The sequence below is a fragment of the Oncorhynchus gorbuscha genome, linkage group LG09 (assembly GCF_021184085.1).
Source record: "Oncorhynchus gorbuscha isolate QuinsamMale2020 ecotype Even-year linkage group LG09, OgorEven_v1.0, whole genome shotgun sequence".
NCBI lineage: Eukaryota > Metazoa > Chordata > Actinopteri > Salmoniformes > Salmonidae > Oncorhynchus > Oncorhynchus gorbuscha.
The window spans coordinates 31,793,083-31,815,159 of NC_060181.1; the positions used below are offsets into that span (position 1 = coordinate 31,793,083).

At 45.9% G+C, this 22,077-nt stretch overlaps 1 protein-coding gene across 1 annotated transcript in view; it reads left to right on the forward strand.

Annotated features, from left to right (window-relative positions):
- Positions 1-22,077, forward strand: part of LOC124044353 (protein FAM135B-like) — a 60,491-nt gene that overhangs the window by 10,220 nt on the left and 28,194 nt on the right. The window contains exons 2-4 of the mRNA XM_046364008.1: positions 4,601-4,697; positions 10,307-10,386; positions 19,563-19,717. Coding sequence (XP_046219964.1) covers positions 4,621-4,697; positions 10,307-10,386; positions 19,563-19,717 — 312 coding nt within the window. The 5' untranslated portion in view covers positions 4,601-4,620. The remainder of the gene's footprint in view (positions 1-4,600; positions 4,698-10,306; positions 10,387-19,562; positions 19,718-22,077) is intronic.

The following is a 22,077-nucleotide window of genomic DNA, read 5'->3' on the forward strand; positions in this document are numbered from 1 at the left end:
CAGCCTCAGTAGTGTAACCTGTAATAGCCTCATAGAGCCCCAGCTTCAGTAGTGTAACCTGTAATAGCCTCATAGAGCCCCAGCTTCAGTAGTGTAACCTGTAATAGCCTCATAGAGCCCCATCCTCAGTAGTGTAACCTGTAATAGCCTCATAGAGCCCCAGCTTCAGTAGTGTAACCTGTAATAGCCTCATAGAGCCCCAACTTCAGTAGTGTAACCTGTAATAGCCTCATAGAGCCCCATCCTCAGTAGTGTAACCTGTAATAGCCTCATAGAGCCCCAGCTTCAGTAGTGTAATCTGTAATAGCCTCATAGAGCCCCAGCCTCTGTAGTGTAACCTGTAATAGCCTCATAGAGCCCCAGTCCCAGTAGTGTAACCTGTAATAGCCTCATAGAGCCCCATCCTCAGTAGTGTAACCTGTAATAGCCTCATAGAGCCCCAGCTTCAGTAGTGTAATAGCACCCAGCATTACTTACTCATCTGAAATAGTGTCTGTAACCCAAGCAGGTGGCACTTTGTCTTGATTAGAGTTTAATGATTTTTATCAGCTAGCTCATCAGAACGGTAGGATATGGCCACAAGCAGTAGCACATTAGAGGGCCTATTGTAATTGGACTTCAGAGCATCCCCATCAGCTACTAGCATGGTAAATTATGAAGATCATACTGGACAACAATCTGCAGGTCCTAGTATTCTGTCTAGACTTCATCTGTTTTAACACTTGAGTTACAGTGTAAGTGAAGGTATCTTTGAATCACAGAGGGTCTGAGTTGTACACATAGCAACAATCTATCTGGCTTATCTCATACATACAGTAAGCTTCATTTAACTGACTATAAAGAAGTCATTTTGATTAAAAGGAGAGATCAGGTGAGACAAGGCCAGAGCAGTTGACCCAGCTGGAGAAGTGCAGGTCAGGGACAATGTGACAATGGCAGAATCTAGCAGCACCTGTTCAATTCTATGGTTCAATGCACACTCTGTGCAAGCAGGCCTATCTATTGCTATAGTGACTAACACGCTGCTATAGTGTCAGCAGTCTTTTTCACGTCAACAGTAAACTGATGGCTCAACAGAGTGGTAGAGACGAGGTGGTAAGGTCCTTTTTTCATCATCATTAGTATCGTTGTTGTCGTCATCATCATCATCATCATCAGTGCAAACAGACGAGCTCAGTAGAAATAAGGAAATGATTGTAGACATGTAATACCCTTGAAACTCTTTGTGTGTGTGGATCACAGGGATCCTATCAAAGTTCTATGTAATTCTATGGTGTGTAGAGACGATGCCTGTGACCTATTGCTGAGGTTGATAACCGGGGGAGAGAATCCAGCCTCCGCTATATACAGTACTTCTGCTCGCAGTGAACATGATCTAGCGGTTACACTGGGAGTGTGTGTGTGTGTGTGTGTGTGTGAGAGAGAGAGACACGGAGAGAGAGAGAGAGAGAGAGAGACACAGAGACACAGAGACACAGAGAGACAGAGAGAGAGAGAGAGAGAGAGAGAGAGAGAGAGAGAGAGAGAGAGAGAGAGAGAGAGAGAGAGAGAGAGAGAGAGAGAGAGAGAGAGAGAGAGAGAGAGAGAGAGAGAGAGAGAGAGAGAGAGAGAGAGAGAGAGAGAGAGAGAGAGAGAGAGAGAGAGAGAGAGAGAGAGAGAGAGAGAGAGAGAGAGAGAGAGAGAGAGAGAGAGAGAGAGAGAGAGAGAGAGAGAGAGAGAGAGAGAGAGAGAGAGAGGGAGAGAGAGGGAGAGAGAGAGAGAGAGAGAGAGAGAGAGAGAGAGAGAGAGATTGAATGATATGCATCTGCCTGTGTTTCTGTAAGGCACACAGTGTTCAGTCCCAGCTCTAGCCTGTATATCCCAGTCAGAGTGAGGGAAATGCAGAGCCCCTGCTTTTGCCTCAATGAGATACACCTGACAACAGCTGACTAGAACTGGGCTCAAGCGAAACGTGAGAAAAATTTGACTTAACCAAATACATTCCATTGTGTTATACACTCTTAGAAAAAAAGTGCTATCTAGAACCTAAAAGGTTTTTTTGGCTGTCCTCATAGGATAATCCCTTGAGGAACTCTTTTTGATTCCAGGTTGAACTCTTTAGGGTTCCCTTTCCAAAGAGGGTGTTACATGGAACCCTACCTGGAACCAAAAAGGGTGCTCCTCTCCCACCAACAACTGTCTGAGGCTGCTGGGTCAAGGCTCTGTGTCAGGACGGGTCACTGTTAATATGACCCACGGACTGGCACAGCACAAACCTCAGCACCCTATCATAACCTTTATTAAAGTAGCCAGTTTCGGCAGGGGAGTGTGTATGTGCATGTGTGTGTGCGTGTGTGTGTGTGTGTGTGTGTGTGTGTGTGTGTGTGTGTGTGTGTGTGTGTGTGTGTGTGTGTGTGTGTGTGTGTGTGTGTGTGTGTGTGTGTGTGTGTGTGTGTGTGTGTGTGTGTGTGTGTGTGTGTGTGTGTGTGTGTGTGTGTGTGTGTGTGTGTGTGTGTGTGTGTCTGCCTGCCTGCCTGCCCCCTTACATGTCAATGTGACAGGAAAAGTAATGCCGTGCAGAAGGCAGCAACGCTGTGTCACATATTTCTTCCCTCCCTGTAGGCGGTTTTCATCAGCAGCGGGATAACGAACCACACAATACAGGAGGAGGCTTTGTTATTGTGTTTCTCAGCCTCTCTGCCTTTTAAATAGAGCAGTATCTTCTAGGCCTGGGGTTCTGAATCTGAATCACATTCAAAAAGTTTGAAAGCCAAAGTTTCTTTTTTCAGCGAGAAGATACAGACAAATTGTTTTGTTACTTTATAACGCTAATCTGCATCCTGCCATTTTTATGCAGAAACATTGTCAAGAAAGTGGCGTTAAGGGTGTTTTACTGCTTTTACAGCTCTAGGATTTGGCATAATGGGGACGGCATATTACACATGGTTGTTATACACTCTTCTAGCTTCAAAGACACATCAAAACTAAGGGATCACGGATAGCAACATGATCGTTCGACCCCCTTCACGGGGGAAAACAAGCTTTTTGCATGGTTTTTGGAAGTTGATTTGAATGCAGATCACATAGAAAAATGCGATGCAGTATGTTTTATTTTCATTGTGTAGCTTTATTGATAGATGATGTCCTACAGGCGTGGTGGCTAAGCTGTGGTCTGATGGGGCCTCATCGGTCCAGTTGGAGGGTTGTGGGTTTGATTCCCCTTATGTTAAATGTATGCACGCCTGACTGTAAGTCGCTTTGGATAAAAGCGTCCACTAAATGGCATATCTTTTGAAACTATATTTGGTAGAGTTATTAAATGGGGATCAAACAAGCTGACTATATCAACTGTTTAATAACTGTGACTCGTTAGTACAGTAGAGGTTGATCACGTCAGCATCTGGGCTTTAAATCGTAATCAAAACAGAGACAATAAACACAAGCGTTGCTACCATACTGTAGTAATGCATGGCAGTAACAAACGTACCCATGCTATTGCTAACTGCTCTTACTATTATCATGATAAAAGGCACTCGAGAGAGAGAGTGATGTCGTCATTGAGAGGAAGGCTAGATTTCCTTCTAAATGGCTGCGATATGTGGTTGTTTTATCAACCTAAGCTGATCAAAGTGTAAGTCGCTCTGGATAAGAGCGTCCGCTGAAGGACGACAATGTAAATGGGAACGTGTCAAAGAACACAGTCTACAACATGGCATCATTATGATTAGAAAACACATAAAGGAGTGAATGGGAAGACGCTTAGATTGTGAGTCGACACTTTCCCATGTACTGTAGAGCAGGAGCCGTCCCATCAATTTATAACCTTTTTCTAAAACTTCATCCCGGGTGTCTCTCCATTCAGCTCAATTTCCATGCTGAGGTTGTATGCAGTCAAGGTGCCTGTTGACTCTGTGAATAGCATCCTGGGAGATGGAAGGATCAAGGCAAACGCTTCCTGAGTGACTCATTGTTTGTCTAAATAGAAACCATGGTGGAGGAGGGTGTGTGTGTGTGTGCACGTGTGTGTGTGTGTGTGTGTGTATATATATATACAGAAGCTCTATAACTGTAAAGCTCTATAACTGTAAATAACTGCACCTTAATTGTAAATAATTGCACTGTATAACTGTAAATAACTGCACCTTAACTGTAAATAACTGCACCTTAATAACTGCAAATAACTGCACCTTATAACTGTAAAGAACTGCACCTTAATAACTGTAAATAACTGCACCTTAACTGTAAATAATTGCACTGTATAACTGTAAATAACTGCACCTTAATAACTGTAAATAACTGCACCTTAATAACTGCAAATAACTGCACCTTATAACTGTAAAGAACTGCACCTTAATAACTGTAAATAACTGCCCCTTATAACTGTAAATAACTGCACCTTAATAACTGAAAATAACTGCACCTTAATAACTGCAAATAACTGCACCTTATAACTGTAAATAACTGCACCTTAATAACTGTAAATAACTGTACCTTCTAACTGTAAATAACTACACCTTAATAACTGTAAATAACTGCACCTTATAACTGTAAATAACTGCATCGTATAACTGTAAACAACTGCACCTTATATTGATTGATATACTATATTTCCTCTCTGCAGGGGATGACCTGGAACATATCATGTCTGAAGTACAGGGGACGTTGGAGTTTTCTGTAGAGCTGCACAAGTTTCACAATGTGGATCTCTTCCAGAGAGGGTGAGTGTAACGGAGGTGGACCGGTGAACCATGCTGTGATGAGTAACCTTGCCTTGTGATCTGAAGACTTGGGTCAGCTCCCCGGGCTATTAGTTAGGCTTCAGCTCCGAGGGCTAACACATTCCTGTGGCATGTAGGAGACTTGGGTTCAAACTACAGTCTGACAGTCTCCGTCTGTATCTCTGGCTGTTTCATAGTTCATATTCATACCCACTGCCGCCGCAGTCTTAATGGTCACGCTAAAACGGACAGTTCTGATTTAGAAGAGGGTCATCTTTATGCTGCACGGTAGGATGTGTCTGAGGACAGATGTGAGTGCTCTACATAGGGAATAGGGTGCTATCTGGGACACAGACACGATGAAGAATAGGGTCATCTTTATGCCCTATAGACACAGTGTATCTACTGAGGGATTGTGATCTGCCATATGGCTAGCCTCTGGGTTGTAACCAGATGAGATTTTCCTGGGTCCAAACAGGACAGAGGGGGATGTTATAATCCTTAGCTGAACCCGAGTGCACTAATATGAGAGTTTTTCATGGATTGCCGTGTCTGCCATGTTTCTGCTCCGAACAGCAACAAGGAGGGAGTCGGTCTGACGGGAGCACAGAACAGCGAGACAGAGAGTTAGAGAGTCCAACTGACTGCTGGTGTCAAGATAACACTGTGATTTGCTATTGTGAGTTCAGGAGAAGTGTACATTATATAGACAATTAGGTTAAAAAGTCTTATATACAGCCCTGAAAAAGCCATTCACTTGTCGGTTTTATACAAACCCTATAGAGGAGTTATTGCATTAAATGGAAGTCTTTGTTTGATGGTCCAACTGGTCCTTCTGTAGCTCAGTTGGTAGAGCATGGCGGTTGTAACGCCAGGGTAGTGGGTTCGATCCCCGGGACCACCCATACGTAGAATGTATGCACACATGACTGTAAGTCGCTTTGGATAAAAGCGTCTGCTAAATGGCATATATTATTATATTATATATTATTATATAAACCAGGAGATGGTGATAAGAGCAGCGCAGGCCTTCTAGTTGAGCTTAATGGAGGGTGAATTAGTCGCTTCTAAGGTTGCTCTTGGTGTTATAATCTGGTTTGATTAATAAATTAATAATCCTGGCTGTAGTTTCGAGGATCTTGTCTCCATTCGAAGTGTTTATCTGTTGATGGCGTTCTAACTAGCAGCAGGGACAACGCCACAATGACCGAATGTTTCCTCTGTTGTTTTTTATTGGAAATGTGTTCAAATGTCATAATGGTGCAGTGCATGATATCAAGACAGACTACAGGTATATTGAATATTGTATCCACATCCCCCGCTTCTCTCTGTCATGTTTTTACTACAGTACACTCGGACTCTAAACCGTAAACAGGCCCTACAATGCGTTGTGTGCAGTTGCGCTCTCACCTGCTTTAAGCTTCTTCAGAGCGATGACTCTACCCTTATTTATTTATCAACCTTAAAAACCTTATCCGTGCTCTTCACTGTCACGCCTCCGTCTTCCAGAGGTGGTCCCTCACTAAAACCCTGCTGATTCCATGTCTGTGCTCTTCACTGTCACGCCTCCGTCTTCCAGAGGTGGTCCCTCACTAAAACCCTGCTGATACCATGTCTGTGCTATACACTGTCACCCCTCCATCTTCCAGAGGTGGTCCCTCACTAAAACCCTGCTAATTCCATGTCTGTGCTCTTCACTGTCACGCCTCCGTCTTCCAGAGGTGGTCCCTCACTAAAACCCCGCTGATACCATGTCTGTGCTCTTCACTGTCACGCCTCCATCATCCAGAGGTGGTCCCTCACTAAAACCCCGCTGTTACCATGTCTGTGCTCTTCACTGTCACGCCTCCGTCTTCCAGAGGTGGTCCCTCACTAAAACCCCGCTGATACCATGTCTGTGCTCTTCACTGTCACGCCTCCGTCTTCCAGAGGTGGTCCCTCACTAAAACCCTGCTGATACCATGACTGCGCTCTTCACTGTCACGCCTCCGTCTTCCAGAGGTGGTCCCTCACTAAAATCCTGCTTATACCATGTCTGTGCTCTTCACTGTCACGGCTCCGTCTTCCAGAGGTGGTCCCTCACTAAAACCCCGCTGATACCATGTCTGCGCTCTTCACTGTCACGCCTCCGTCTTCCAGAGGTGGTCCCTCACTAAAACCCTGCTGATACCATGTCTGTGCTCTTCACTGTCACCTCTCCGTCTTGCAGAGGTGGTCCCTCACTAAAATCCTGCTGTTACCATGTCTGTGCTCTTCACTGTCACGCCTCCGTCTTCCAGAGGTGGTCCCTCACTAAAACCCTGCTGATACCATGTCTGTGCTCTTCACTGTCACGCCTCCGTCTTCCAGAGGGGGTCCCTCACTAAAACCCTGCTGATACCATGTCTGTGCTCGTCACTGTCACGCCTCTGTCTTCCAGAAGTGGTCCCTCACTAAAACCCTGCTGATACCATGTCTGCGCTCTTCACTGTCACGCCTCCGTCTTCCAGAGGTGGTCCCTCACTAAAACCCTGCTGATACCATGACTGCGCTCTTCACTGTCACGCCTCCGTCTTCCAGAGGTGGTCCCTCACTAAAATCCTGCTTATACCATGTCTGCGCTCTTCACTGTCACGCCTCCGTCTTCCAGAGGTGGTCCCTCACTAAAATCCTGCTGATACCATGTCTGTGCTCTTCACTGTCACGCCTCCGTCTTCCAGAGGTGGTCCCTCACTAAAACCCTGCTGATACCAAGACTGCGCTCTTCACTGTCACGCCTCCGTCTTCCAGAGGTGGTCCCTCACTAAAACCCCGCTGATACCATGTCTGCGCTCTTCACTGTCACGCCTCCGTCTTCCAGAGGTGGTCCCTCACTAAAACCCTGCTGATACCAAGACTGCGCTCTTCACTGTCACGCCTCCGTCTTCCAGAGGTGGTCCCTCACTAAAATCCTGCTTATACCATGACTGCGCTCTTCACTGTCACGCCTCCGTCTTCCAGAGGTGGTCCCTCACTAAAACCCTGCTGATACCATGTCTGTGCTCTTCACTGTCACGCCTCCGTCTTCCAGAGGGGGTCCCTCACTAAAACCCTGCTGATACCATGTCTGTGCTCTTCACTGTCACGCCTCCGTCTTCCAGAGGGGGTCCCTCACTAAAACCCTGCTGATACCATGTCTGTGCTCGTCACTGTCACGCCTCTGTCTTCCAGAAGTGGTCCCTCACTAAAACCCTGCTGATACCATGTCTGCGCTCTTCACTGTCACGCCTCCGTCTTCCAGAGGTGGTCCCTCACTAAAACCCTGCTGATACCATGACTGCGCTCTTCACTGTCACGCCTCCGTCTTCCAGAGGTGGTCCCTCACTAAAATCCTGCTTATACCATGTCTGCGCTCTTCACTGTCACGCCTCCGTCTTCCAGAGGTGGTCCCTCACTAAAATCCTGCTGATACCATGTCTGTGCTCTTCACTGTCACGCCTCCGTCTTCCAGAGGTGGTCCCTCACTAAAATCCTGCTGATACCATGTCTGTGCTCTTCACTGTCACGCCTCCGTCTTCCAGAGGTGGTCCCTCACTAAAACCCTGCTGATACCAAGACTGCGCTCTTCACTGTCACGCCTCCGTCTTCCAGAGGTGGTCCCTCACTAAAACCCCGCTGATACCATGTCTGCGCTCTTCACTGTCACGCCTCCGTCTTCCAGAGGTGGTCCCTCACTAAAACCCTGCTGATACCATGACTGCGCTCTTCACTGTCACGCCTCCGTCTTCCAGAGGTGGTCCCTCACTAAAATCCTGCTTATACCATGTCTGTGCTCTTCACTGTCACGGCTCCGTCTTCCAGAGGTGGTCCCTCACTAAAACCCCGCTGATACCATGTCTGCGCTCTTCACTGTCACGCCTCCGTCTTCCAGAGGTGGTCCCTCACTAAAACCCTGCTGATACCAAGACTGCGCTCTTCACTGTCACGCCTCCGTCTTCCAGAGGTGGTCCCTCACTAAAACCCCGCTGATACCATGTCTGCGCTCTTCACTGTCCCGCCTCCGTCTTCCAGAGGTGGTCCCTCACTAAAACCCTGCTGATACCAAGACTGCGCTCTTCACTGTCACGCCTCCGTCTTCCAGAGGTGGTCCCTCACTAAAATCCTGCTTATACCATGACTGCGCTCTTCACTGTCACGCCTCCGTCTTCCAGAGGTGGTCCCTCACTAAAACCCTGCTGATACCATGTCTGTGCTCTTCACTGTCACGCCTCCGTCTTCCAGAGGTGGTCCCTCACTAAAACCCTGCTGATACCATGTCTGTGCTCTTCACTGTCACGCCTCCGTCTTCCAGAGGTGGTCCCTCACTAAAATCCTGCTGATACCATGTCTGTGCTCTTCACTGTCACGCCTCCGTCTTCCAGAGGTGGTCCCTCACTAAAACCCTGCTGATACCATGTCTGTGCTCTTCACTGTCACCCCTCCATCTTCCAGAGGTGGTCCCTCACAAAAACCCTGCTGATACCATGTCTGTGCTCTTCACTGTCACGCCTCCGTCTTCCAGAGGTGGTCCCTCACTAAAACCCTGCTGATACCATGTCTGTGCTCTTCACTGTCACGCCTCCGTCTTCCAGAGGTGGTCCCTCACTAAAACCCTGCTGATACCATGTCTGTGCTCTTCCATTGCCAACGGATCTTAGGAGGCGCAATGCTTTTAAACAGAACCACATCCATTCACACTACCATATTCAAAGTGACCTTTGAAGATGCGTGTTTCACTGCCCTTTTGGTGCCCATATCTTTTTGAAGGGGGAAGGCTGTATGTCAGCATTGACAGGATGATAATACTATATTGAATTGTTGTTATATTTAACCCTTATTTTACCAGGTAAGTTGACTGAAAACACATAGTCATTTACAGCAACGACCTGGAGACTAGTTACAGGGGGGAATGAGCCAATAGGGAAGCTGGGGGGTGATAAGGTGGCCAGATTGGGAATTTAGCCAGGACACCAGGGTTAACACCGATAGTACCAAGTATTCCATAGACAATTACAAATGATATTATTAGGTATATAATATATGTTTTATCAGCTATTGTACAGAGCTCTACTACAGTTGACCTTCAAGCACAGACAGCAGCAGACTCACTGAAAGGATGTGCATTATTATGAGTAATGCATTATATATTGCCATTTGATCCTGTCCTTATCAATAATTAAGGTACATTTGTACAATTCCTTACCAGTTGTGTTTAACAGGACAGTACTAGGCCTTTCCAGCTATTTCTTTCCATTCCATTCTGAACATTTGTTTCATATGCATTAGTATGTGTGTGGAATGTGTACTGATGTGTACAGTAGTGCCGGTATGTGTGTAGTAGCTATGTTTATGTTCATTTGATCACCCTGTTGTTGCAGACATTTTAAAAAGACGGCTAACGTTTGTAACTTCCACTTTAAGGCGTCAGACTTGATTTGCCCTAATGTAAAATGTATCAACCCCCTTCAAAAAATGTCCATGAATTATAATCCACAATATAATTCACAGTTTCTGTTGCTGCAGGATTATTTTCCCGCTGTAGCAAACTGGCTCAAATGAAGATCTTACATCTGTGTAGTAACTGAAGGTATTGTATTGTTTTCTCCCTCCAGATTCTACCAGGTCCGAGCAGGGTTGAAGGTCTCTCCTCGTGTACCACACAGGTTGATAGCAACAACACCAGGGAATGCAGGTAAGAATGATGTGTGTTTTTTTAATGCATAGTTTGCATAGAACTGTTTCTGTAGTTTTACAGATACTAATTCCCACACAGTGTGAATCTCACTGATTCCAGCAATGGGTAGGTGGGCAAGACCCACACCAGCTTGTAGCAAACTGAGACTTCTATACTGTCTGTATCTATGCAGCCTGTTAGGCCAGGGACTCTGGTGGGTTGAGTGTGAGAGGATCATGGGTTGTCTGACACGGAGAATGTACTGGTTACCATCCTGCTACATGATTACGATCATCTTCTGTGATCCACATTCTTTGGACAGTTTCCTTTGATGTTTCTGAAAACAGTCATCTTTCACAATGTGTGCTTTTTATAGCGTGTGGCCCACTGAAACTCTAGTGAATGGGAACGGTAGTGTGTCGGTAGTGTGCTGTGCTGGAGCCTTGTTCTTGACTGTTATCAGAGGGCTCAGGCCGGGGATTCTGCGTTGAAAGATGCTGTGTGTTGGCTTTTATTTTACGGTCACTCTCTAGAATCTGAAACGTTTTGGTGGAATTCAGTCTGTATCACATGCTAACTGTGTGTATGGCCCATATTATTCATGTTTCTGAGGCGTTCTGCCATCGGGTCCGGCCACCATTAGCTCTATGGGGTGCTTCAGTGTTGCATGCTGGGAAGGAATCTAAGACAGCCATGAGCACTGCTCATCTTTCTCTTAGAAATGCGAAACGAAAAGGTTTATTGAACATCATTGTGTCGACTAATGATTTAAACATTGCAAGTGCCTCAGCTGGCTATAAATAGACTGCATGTTCTGTAACAGAGAAAGTAGTCCCTCTCTCCCTCAGAAGAGTCCCACAGAAAGAGAAGTGACCAAGTTCCCGTGGCAACCAAGTGGCGTCGTCTCAAACAATCTGTTTAGGGGTGTGAAAGTATTCAGGAGGATGTTGTTATAACGTGACAGAGTTATATGGCAGAGTTGAAACAAAATGCATGTGTGTTGAGCGAACAGAGGAAAGCTGGCCTTGGACACGCCAACAGAGAGCAGCGTGTCTCTGTTTAATAGTAATACGCCTGGTTGTTATTGGCGGAGTGTTTTCTCTCTGTGGGGAAATGTGAAAATCAGTCTAGCTTATGTGCATGATGTCATTTCTCCCTTTGTGTTGCATCACAACTACAATTGTGTTGACTAGGTACGCGAGACTGTTCCAGTAGACCGGGCTGACACACTGTCATTGTCCTATACTGTAGTCCCATCAGAATTAGCAGACAGATCTGGTCCTCTGGATAAGCAGGAAGACATATTCCAGACTTATTATCGGATTTACTGTAATAAAAAAAAATCTATTTATAGTACATTATGATTGGAAAAGGGCGCAGGGAACAGTGTGTGTGTGTGCGTGTGCGTGAGTGTGGGCATGCTTTAGTACTTTGGGGTGTTCCTTCTTTGACAAGGGCGCGCATGGTTGTGGCTACAAAACCCCCTTGTTGTGTTGGTCTGACCCTGACATTGAGATGTGATACTCAGGCATTTAATCAGACCCACCAGCCACCTGTTCCTCCTACTGAGACATTAATAATGTCACACTGACCTATGTAGAGAAGTCAGGGAGGCATTGATCAGACCAATGTGACCTGTTGTATGGAGCAGCTTCTCATGGTGCTGTGCACTATAAAACAACATAGTATTTTACTCCATCAGTTTGTGAAGTAGAGTGCAGTATATAATGAGATTTTAAATGTATATTGAACTACAGTATGTATTGTATCCAGTCTTTGATTAGAGAGGAGAACTGCATAAAGTGGAGGGCATCGACTTGAGCGAAATTGCAGCATAATATATTCAGTCTGATGTTGATAATGTTTTAGTTTATTGTCCATAATATACTACATGACCAAAAGTAAATGGACAACATTTAATTACAAAATCATGGGCAATAAGTTGGCCATGGAGTTGGTCCCCCCTTTGCCTCTATAACAGCCTCCACTCCTCTGGGAAGGCTTCCCACTAGATGTTGGAACATTGCTGCGGGGACTTGCTTCCATTCAGCCACAAGAGCATTAGTGAGATCGAGCATGTTGGCTGATTTGGCCTGGCTCGCAGTCGACGTTCCAATTCATCCCAAAGCTGTTTGATGGGGTTGAGGTCAGGGCTCTATGCAGGCCAGTCAAGTTCTTCCAACCGGTCTTGATAAACAATTTCTTTATGGACCTCGCTTTGTATACCTGAGCGTTGTCATGCTGAAACAGGAAAGGTTGTTCCCCAAACTGTTGCCACAAAGTTGGAAGCACAGCATCGTTTAGAATATAATTGTATGCTGTAGCGTTAAGATTTCTCTTCACTGGATCTAAGGGGCCTAGTGGGAACCATGAAAAACAACCCCAGACCATTAGTCCTCCTCCACCAAACTTTACAGTTGGCACTATGCATTTGTAGTGCCAGTCTACTGCCAATGTTTGTCTATGGAGATTGCATTGTTAGTGTGCTCAATTTTATACACCTGTCAGCAACGGTTGTGGCTGAAATAGCCAAATCCACTCTTTTGAACTCCCGACGAACAGTTCTTGTGCTGACGTTGCTTCCAGAGAAAGATTGGAACTCGTTTGTGAGTGTTGCAACCGAGGACCATTTTTACGTGCTACGTGCTTCAGCACTCGGCGGTCTCATTCTGTGAGCTTGTGTGGCCTACCACTTCACGGCTGAGCCATTGCTGCTCCTAGACATTTCCACTTCACAATATCATCACTTACAGTTGACCGGGGTAGCTCTAGCAGGGCAGACATTTGACAAACTGACTTGTTGGAAAGGTGGCATTCTATGACAGTGCCATGTTGAAAGTCACTGTGATCTTCAGTAAGGCCAGTCTACTGCCGATGTTTCTCTATGGAGTTTGCATGGCGGTGTGCTCAATTGTATACACCTGTCAGCAACGGTTGTAGCTGAAATAGCCAAAACCACTCATTTGAAAGGGTGTCCACATACTTTTGTATGTGCACATTCAGCATTAATAGTTTGTACTGATTATCTCTGCACTGCCATATGATAACATCTACAAATAATTTGCTGTAGTGCAGAATATTCACATAGCCTAGACCACAGTGTACACAGTGAGCGCCGCGAGCTACATTGCAGCAATGCACCATAAAGTAACATTATATTTCCATATTCTAATTGGAGGGCTTAGCCAGAGCCCTCTTCCCCGTCTCCCTCCCCTCTCCTGCACTCCTCCTCTACAAGGTCACGTATTACAGCTATATGCCTTAAAGACAGACAAGACAGACAGGGCTACCAACCATAAATTCACCAGCCAATGATAAGCTCCGCTCTGGCCAGCCAGGAGAAAGACATTTATCAACCACAGAGACTTGGGAAATAATCCACCCACCGTACTGTGGGAGATTAAAGTGTTGTGTGCTTGACATTTCAATTGTCTGGTGCCCTTCAGACAAGGTGTGAAGGATTGTCTCGCTTCTGAATCCCAGCCATTTGATGGCTGTAATTCATATAGAAAGACATTGTGGTTTGTTAAATCAGGATGTTGTTATATGAATTAGTTTAGCGTTTTCTGTTCTGCTGCCTCCTTACTGTAGCTTAACTCTAAAGGTATTATGTCACACAAACAGTAAGAGAATATCAGAGAGAGAGAGATGAACGTGAGATGGAGAGAGAGAAAAAGAGAGAGTGAACAGGCCAACATACAGCATTATTAAATCAGTGTACACAAACAACAAGTGTGCGGATACAATAGACAAAAACACACACGTTTCTTTCCACAGGGGCGTGGGGTGAGACAGGGATGCAGTTTAAACCCCACCCGCTTTAACATATATATCAACGAATTGGCGAGGGCACTAGAACTGTCTGCAGCACCCGGACTCACCCTACAAGAATCTGAAGTCAAATGTCTACTGTTTGCTGATGATCTGGTGCTTCTGTCCCCAACCAAGGTAGGCCTACAGCAGCACCTAGATCTTCTGCACAGATTCTGCCAGACCTGGGCCCTGACAGTAAATCTCAGTCAGACCAAAATAATGGTGTTCCAAAAAAGGTCCAGTTGCCAGGACCACAAATATAAATTCCATCTAGACACTGTTGCCCTTGAGCATACAAAAAACTATACATACCTCGGCCTAAACATCAGCGCCACAGGTAACTTCCACAAAGCTGCGAACGATCTGAGAGACAAGGCAAGAAGGGCCTTCAAAAGGAACATAAAATTCCACATACCACTTAGGATCTGGCTAAAAATACTTAAATCAGTTATAGAACCCATTGCCCTTCATGATTGTGAGGTCTGGGTTTTGCTCACCAACCAGGAATTCACAAAGTGGGGCAAACACCAAATTGAGACTCTGCATGCAGAATTCTGCAAATATACCCTCAGTGTACATTGTAAAACACCAAATAATGCATGCAGAGCAGAATTAGGCTGATACCCGCTAATTATCAAAATCCAGACAAGAGCTGTTAAATTTTACAACCACGTAAAAGGAAGCGATTCCCAAACCTTCCCTAAGCCATCACCTACAGAGAGATGAACCTGGAGAAGAGTGCCCTAAGCAAGCTGGTCAAGGGGCTATGTTCACAAACACAAAAAGACCCCACAGAGCCCCAGGACAGCAACACAATTAGACCCAACCAAATCATGAGAAATCAAAAACAAAAAAAGCAAACTAGAATGCTATTTGGCCCTTAACAGAGAGTACACAGTGGCAGAATACCTGACCACTCTAACTGACCCAAACTTAAGGAAAGCTTTTACTATGTACAGACTCAGTGAGCATAGCCTTGCTATTGAGAGCGGCCGCCTTTAGGCAGACCTGGCTCGCAAGAGAAGACAGGCTACGTACACACTGCCCACAAAATGAGTTGGAAACTGTGCTGCACTTCCTAACCTCATGCTAAATGTATGACTATATTAGAGACACATAATTCCCTTAGATTACACAGACCCACATTTTTTTATTTTTTAAACAAACCCAATTTTGCTAAACTCCCATATCTATTGGGAGAAATACCAGTGTGTATCACAGCAGCAAGATTTGTGACCTGTTGCCACAAGAAAAGGGCAACCAGTGAAGAACAAACACCATTGTAAATACAACCCATATTTGTGTTTATTTATTTTCCCTTTTGTACCTTAACTATTTGCACATAATATGACATTTGAAATGTCTTTAATCTTTTGGAACTTTTGTGAGTGTAATGCTTACCATTCATTTTTATTGTTTATTTCACTTTTGTTTATTATCTACTTCACTTGCTTTGGCAATGTTAACATATGTTTCCCTTGCCAGTAAAGCACTTACATTGAATTGAAATTGAATTGAGAGAAAGAGAGAGAGAGAGAGAGAGAGAAAGAGAGAGAGAGAGAAAGATAATGATTGTATGTGCACAGTGGCACAGTGGGTGAAGTATCTCCTTTGTAATGCTATAGAATATTCATTATTTGGTTGCAAACATACTGTATATCTGTACTCGTATTACTCATAACTAATTGCATCACTTTAAATCACAGTGAAGCCTCTTTAGTGCCTTGCCAGTTCTGCTCACTGTCTCCTGCTGTCCCCTCCCTGTAGAGCAGAACTAGAGATGCCATGTTTTTAGATGAGCCTGGAGTACTGAGCATTCACCCCCATTACAACTTTGTTGACAAACCGACTCTTCATCTGTAATAGGCTAGGATTGGTTTGAAATGAAATGAGCGTACTTCCACTAGCTGTAGCACATCATGCTGCAATCACACAACAGCCACACTGCCTTTCACTAAATTTAGTACACAATCTGACACTCATGCTGGTTGAAGCGACTGTTCTTTCTGGAGAGGGCTGCTGAGAGAGGGAGAGAAGGGGAGAACAGAGAGAAGAGACAGAGAAACAGAGGGAGAGAAAGAGAGAGGGGGCTGGGGCATAGAGTTCATATCTACCTCTATATCACAGAGGTAGATAAAAGGAGAGCACCTCAGTGGGATGCTTCCTTCACAAAGGTCTATCACAGCTGCGCCTCCAGCAACCAGCTGCAGACAGCTGCTGTCTCACATCTACTCTACAGAAGCAAGCAGAAAACCACCACTGACTAGATAGAGAGTTACTGGAACCCAGAGAAATGTCAGATTGTATTATAATCCACTGCTTCTGAGCCTCAATTATGTGGAGGACATGAAATGACAGTGATGGGAATGGTGATGTGTTTGTCATGTATGATGATGATCAGGGCCGCCTCTAGCCTTTTGGAGCCCTAAACGAGATCTGGTTGGGGGGCATAACCACCACGCTGGCAAAACATTTAAGTTCATTTCCTGCAAATCTACACTCTTTGCCATGGGGCCAAGAGAGCATTTTGCAGTTTAACACATTTCATGCAATTTCATGCAAAGTACTAATTGTGCCATGGGCTGAGAGAAAATTGGGCAGTTTTAAAGCTAACTCTCTGCCATTATACACATTTAATCATTGGGTGGATACAATTTTGAAGTTTAAAAGATAATTTCCTGCAATTCTACACATTTTGCCATGACCTATACCGAGTTCATATGATATCTGAGTGAGAGTGACTAGCAAAATCAATGTGACCAGGCACGTTATCACGCCCTGGCCATAGAGAGGCTTTTATTCTCTATTTTGGTTAGGCCAGGGAGTGACTAAGGTGGGCATTCTATGTTCATTTTCTATGTTTTGGATTTCTTTGTTGTTTGGCCGGGTGTGGTTCTCAATCAGAGGCAGCTGTCTATCGTTGTCTCTGATTGAGAACCATACTTAGGTAGCCTTCTCCCACCTGGGTTTTGTGGGTAATTGTTTTCTGTGTTTGTGTCTGCACCAGACAGAACTGTTTCGGTCATTCTCTTTGTTGTTTTGTTGTTCAGTTCAAATAAAAAAGATGAACACGCTGCACCTTGGTCCTCACCTTCTTCCATCAACAGCTGTTACAGAACTACCCACCACCAATGGACCAAGCAGCGTGGTGAAAAGGAGGAATGGACATCTTGAACGGCAAGGGATCCTACACATGGAAGGAGATCCTGGCTGGAAGGGATGGCCTCCCATGGGAACAGGTGGAGGCAGCCAGGAGAGTGGAGGCAGCAGGAAAATGGAATCAGCGATTTGAGGGAACATGGCTGGCAAGGAAGCCCGAGAGGCAGCCCCCAAACATTTTTTGGGGGGGGGGGGGTGGAGTGTGACAGATTCAGGTTGGAGACCTGAGCCAAATCCCTGTGCTTACTGTGGCGATCATGGGACTGGTCAGGCCCCGGGCTCTGGGGTGAAATTGGAGGTGAGCGAAGGAAGCGAAGCCGAGACTGTGAAGGAATTGATGGGGAGATTGGAGGAGAGCGCAATGAGAGAGCTGCTGTTTTGGTGCATGAGGCACGACATCCGCGATTTGATGTCACCTGAGTCAGCTCTCCATACTCGTCCTGAGGTGCGTGCTAGCCGTCTGGTGAAGACTGTGCCAGCCCCACGCACCAGGCCTCCTGTGCGCCTCCCCAGCCCTGCACGTCCTGTGCCAGCTTGGCGCTATAGCTCTCCAATACGTGCTCTGAGCCCGGTGCGCTACATTCCAGCTCCCCGCATCTGCCGGGCTATGGTGAGGATCCAGCCAGGACGGATGGTGCCAGACCTGCTCTCCAGACCTCCAATGCGTCTCCTCGGGCCAGGATATCCTGCGTCGGCTCTGCACACTGTCTCCAGTGCGTCTGCACAGCCCAGTGCGTCCTGTGACTGCGCCCCACACGTGCCGGGCTAAAGTCACCATCCAGCCAGGACGGGTTTGTGCAGGCCCTTAGTTTGAGACCTCCAGTACGACTCCACAGCCCGGTCTATCCTGTGCCTCTTCCAAGGACCAGGCCTCCAGTAGGTCTCCCCAGCCTGGTGAGTCCGGCGCGGCCAGAGTCTCCCCGCCTGTCCGGCGCGGCCAGAGTCTCCCCGCCTGTCCGGCGCGGCCAGAGTCTCCCCGCCTGTCCGGCGCGGCCAGAGTCTCCCCGCCTGTCCGGCGCGGCCAGAGTCTCCCCGCCTGTCCGGCGCGGCCAGAGTCTCCCCGCCTGTCCGGCGCGGCCAGAGTCTCCCCGCCTGTCCGGCGCGGCCAGAGTCTCCCCGCCTGTCCGGCGCGGCCAGAGTCTCCCCGCCTGTCCGGCGCGGCCAGAGTCTCCCCGCCTGTCCGGCGCGGCCAGAGTCTCCCCGTGTTAGGTGTTAGAATGGCCAAGTCCAAGTCCAGACCTGAATCCAATCGAGAATCTGTGGAAAGAACTGAAAACTGCTGTTCACAAATGCTCTCCATCCAACCTCACTGAGCTCGAGCTGTTTTGCAAGGAGGAATGGGAATAAATTTCAGTCTCTCGATGTGCAAAACTGATACATACCCCAAGCAACTTACAGCTGTAATCGCAGCAAAAGGTGGCGCTACAAAGTATTAACTTAAAGGGCTGAATAATTTTGCACGCCCAATTTTTCAGTTTTTGATTTGTTAAAAAAGTTTGAAATATCCAATAAATGTCGTTCCACTTCATGATTGTGTCCCACTTGTTGTTGATTCTTCACAAAAAATACAGTTTTATATCTTTATATTTGAAGCCTGAAATGTGGCAAAAGGTCGCAAAGTTCAAGGGGGCCGAATACTTTCGCAAGGCACTGTAGGTAGCCTTTTCCCACCTGGGTTTGCACCAGACAGAACTGTTTCGGTTTCGGTCATTCTCTTTGTTGTTTTGTTAATCAGTGTTCAGTTCCAATAATAAAGATGAACACGTACCACGTTGTACCTTGGTCCTCACCTTCTTCCACCATCAGCCGTTACACACATACCTTGCTTGCCTGGTCAGTAATTCAGCCATGATTACTACAAGGTTTAGATAGCTGGCAAGACTAACTTATCTAGCTATCTATAAAATGTTAGCAGACATGGGCAAATTGAGTGACTGTCAATGACTGACATAACAAGAGAAACTGCTGATGCACTACCAAATGTCTAAATTGCACCTTGTGTATTCTACTATTCTAACTATCAATAATAGGTTGAGAGCCCAACTGACTTCCAAAAAATAAATGCAAAAATAGACAGACAAGTTATTATATTTTGGTCGGGGGGCCCTAGCTGCCACGGGCCCTGCGCGCAGCACGCAGTTTGCGTATAGTCAGCGGCAGCACTGGTGGTGATGATGATTACGATGATGATGATACTGCTGCTGCTGATGCTCTCCCCCTAGGTGACTGTAGTTTCAGCTCTGCGGGGGTCCATGATGGGGTCCATGAGGACACTACAGTGTTCAGCCGGATCTTCCAGATCCTCTACCGAAACGAAGAGGTCAATGTCGATGACCGCATGCTCTTCAAGGTCCACCTACTGCTCGATGGGGAGAGGGTGAGTCTCTCACACACGCACACACACACATACACACACAAGGTCAATTTAACCACTTAAAGAGCTTATTTCCTAAATGCTCTATAAACCAATTGATGTTACAAATGTATAATTTGTACAGTTCTTTATTAAAAATGAAGTTATTTGTTACATTTGACTGTGTAAAACCTAGCAGAACTACTTATTTCTCTGAGAGTGAGGCGGATATGTAACATTTAACAAAAGAAACATGATCAAACCAAGTGATAGATTTGAAACAAATACATATCTGTAATTTAATGTTTAGATAGTGAAAAAACTCACCTATCACTTTCATAATTTCTATTAAAAAAGCAAATTTTTGACCATTTGTGAAAATGTATATATTGCGTTTTGGAGTAAAAGTCTTCACTTGTATCTTCACCCATATGGGGGTGTATGGGTGAGACAGACTGAGGAAGCTTGTGGAGCTGCCACACAGCTATTGATCAAGTGTCATATACAGTTGAAGTCGGAAGTTTACATACACCTTAGCCAAATACACCTTAGCCAAAGCACCCCCACAAAATGATGCTGCCACCCCCGTGCTTCACGGTTGGGATGGTGTTCTTCGGCTTTGCAAGCCTCTCCCTTTTTCCTCCAAACATAATGGTCATTTTGGCCAAACAGTTCTATTTTTGTTTCATCAGACCAGAGGACATTTCTCCAAAAAGTACAATCTTTGTCCCCATGTGCAGTTGCAAACCGCAGTCTGGCTTTTTTTATGGCTGTTTTGGAGGAGTGGCTTCTTCGTTGCTGAGCGGCCTTTCAGGTTATGTCGATATAGGACTCGTTTTACTGTGGATATAGATACTTTTGTACCTGTTTCCTCCAGCATCTTCACAAGGTCTTTTGCTGTTGTTCTGGGATTGATTTGCACTTTTCGCACCAAAGTACATTCATCTCTAGGAGACAGAATGTGTCTCCTTCCTGAGCGGTATGACAGCTGCATGGTCCCATGGTGTTTGTACAGATGAATGTGGTACCTTGAGGCATTTGGAAATTGCTCCCAAGGATGAACCAGACTTGTGGAGGTCTACAATTTTTTTTCTGAGGTCTTGGCTGATTTCTTTTGATATCCCCATGATGTTAAGCAAAGAGGAACTGAGTTTGAAGGTAGGCTTTGAAATACATCCACAGGTACACCTCCAATTGACTCCAGTGATGCCAATCAGAAGCTTCTAAAGCTAAGACATCATTTTTGGAATTTTCCAAGCTGTTTAAAGGCACAGTCAACTTAGTTTATGTAAACTTCTGACCCACTGGAATTGTGATTAAGTGATTACTTGTGTCATGCACAAGGTACACCTAAGTGTATGTAAGCTTCCGACTTCAACTGTATATACAGGAACCTACAACCAAACCTACCTCAGATTCATCTTCAGCTTGTTGGGTACATGGCAGGTCAGCTCTCCTAATTTATTTATTTAAAGTCTGCTACCTACCTGGCAAGTCTTCTAAATATAGAATTTTTCATTAAATGCATGACACATTATTTATGTGAAGGTGAGAAAGAGAGAGAAAGAGGCTGTGGGCTGGAAGGGTGATCAGATTTATCAGATAACTCCTTTTATTTCTCTATCTATCCCTCTCACTTTCTCCATTTCCCTCTATCTCCCCCCTAACCTCTCTCTACCTCTCTAGCCCCTCTCTCTCCTTCCCTCCCATTCCTATCTTCCCCCCTCTCCCCCTCTCTCTTCCCCACCATCTCCCTCTGTCTCTCTCTCTCTCTGTCTCTCCCTCTGTCTCTTTCTCTCTCTGTCTGTCTCTCTCTCTCTCTCTCTCTCTTTCTCTCTGTCTCTTTCTCTCTGTGTCTTTCTCTCTCTCTCTGTCTCTTTCTCTCTCTCTCTCTCTCCCTCTGTCTCTTTCTCTCTCTCTGTCTCTCTCTCTCTCTCTCTCTGTCTCTCTGTCTCTCCCTCTGTCTCTTTCTCTCTCTCTCTTTCTCTCTTTCGTTCTCTCTCGCTCTCTCTCGCTCTCTGCTGTCTCTCTCTCTCTGCTGTCTCTCTCTCTCTCTCTCTCGCCTTCCCTCCTTCTTTTTCTCTCTCTCTGCTGTCTCTTTCTCCTTCTCGCTGTCTCTCTTGCTGTCTCTCTCGCTGTCTCTCTTGCTGTCTCTCTCGCTGTCTCTCTCTCTCTCGCTGTCTCTCCCTCTCGCTGTCTCTCTCGCTGTCTCTCTCTCTCTGCTGTCTCTCTCTCTCTGCTGTCTCTCTCTCTGCTGTCTCTCTCTCTCTGCTCTCTCTCTCTCTCTGCTGTCTCTCTCTCTCTCTGCTGTCTCTCTCTCTCTGCGGTCTCTCTCTCTCGCTGTCTCGCTGTCTCTCTCTCTCTCTCGCTGTCTCTCTCTCTCT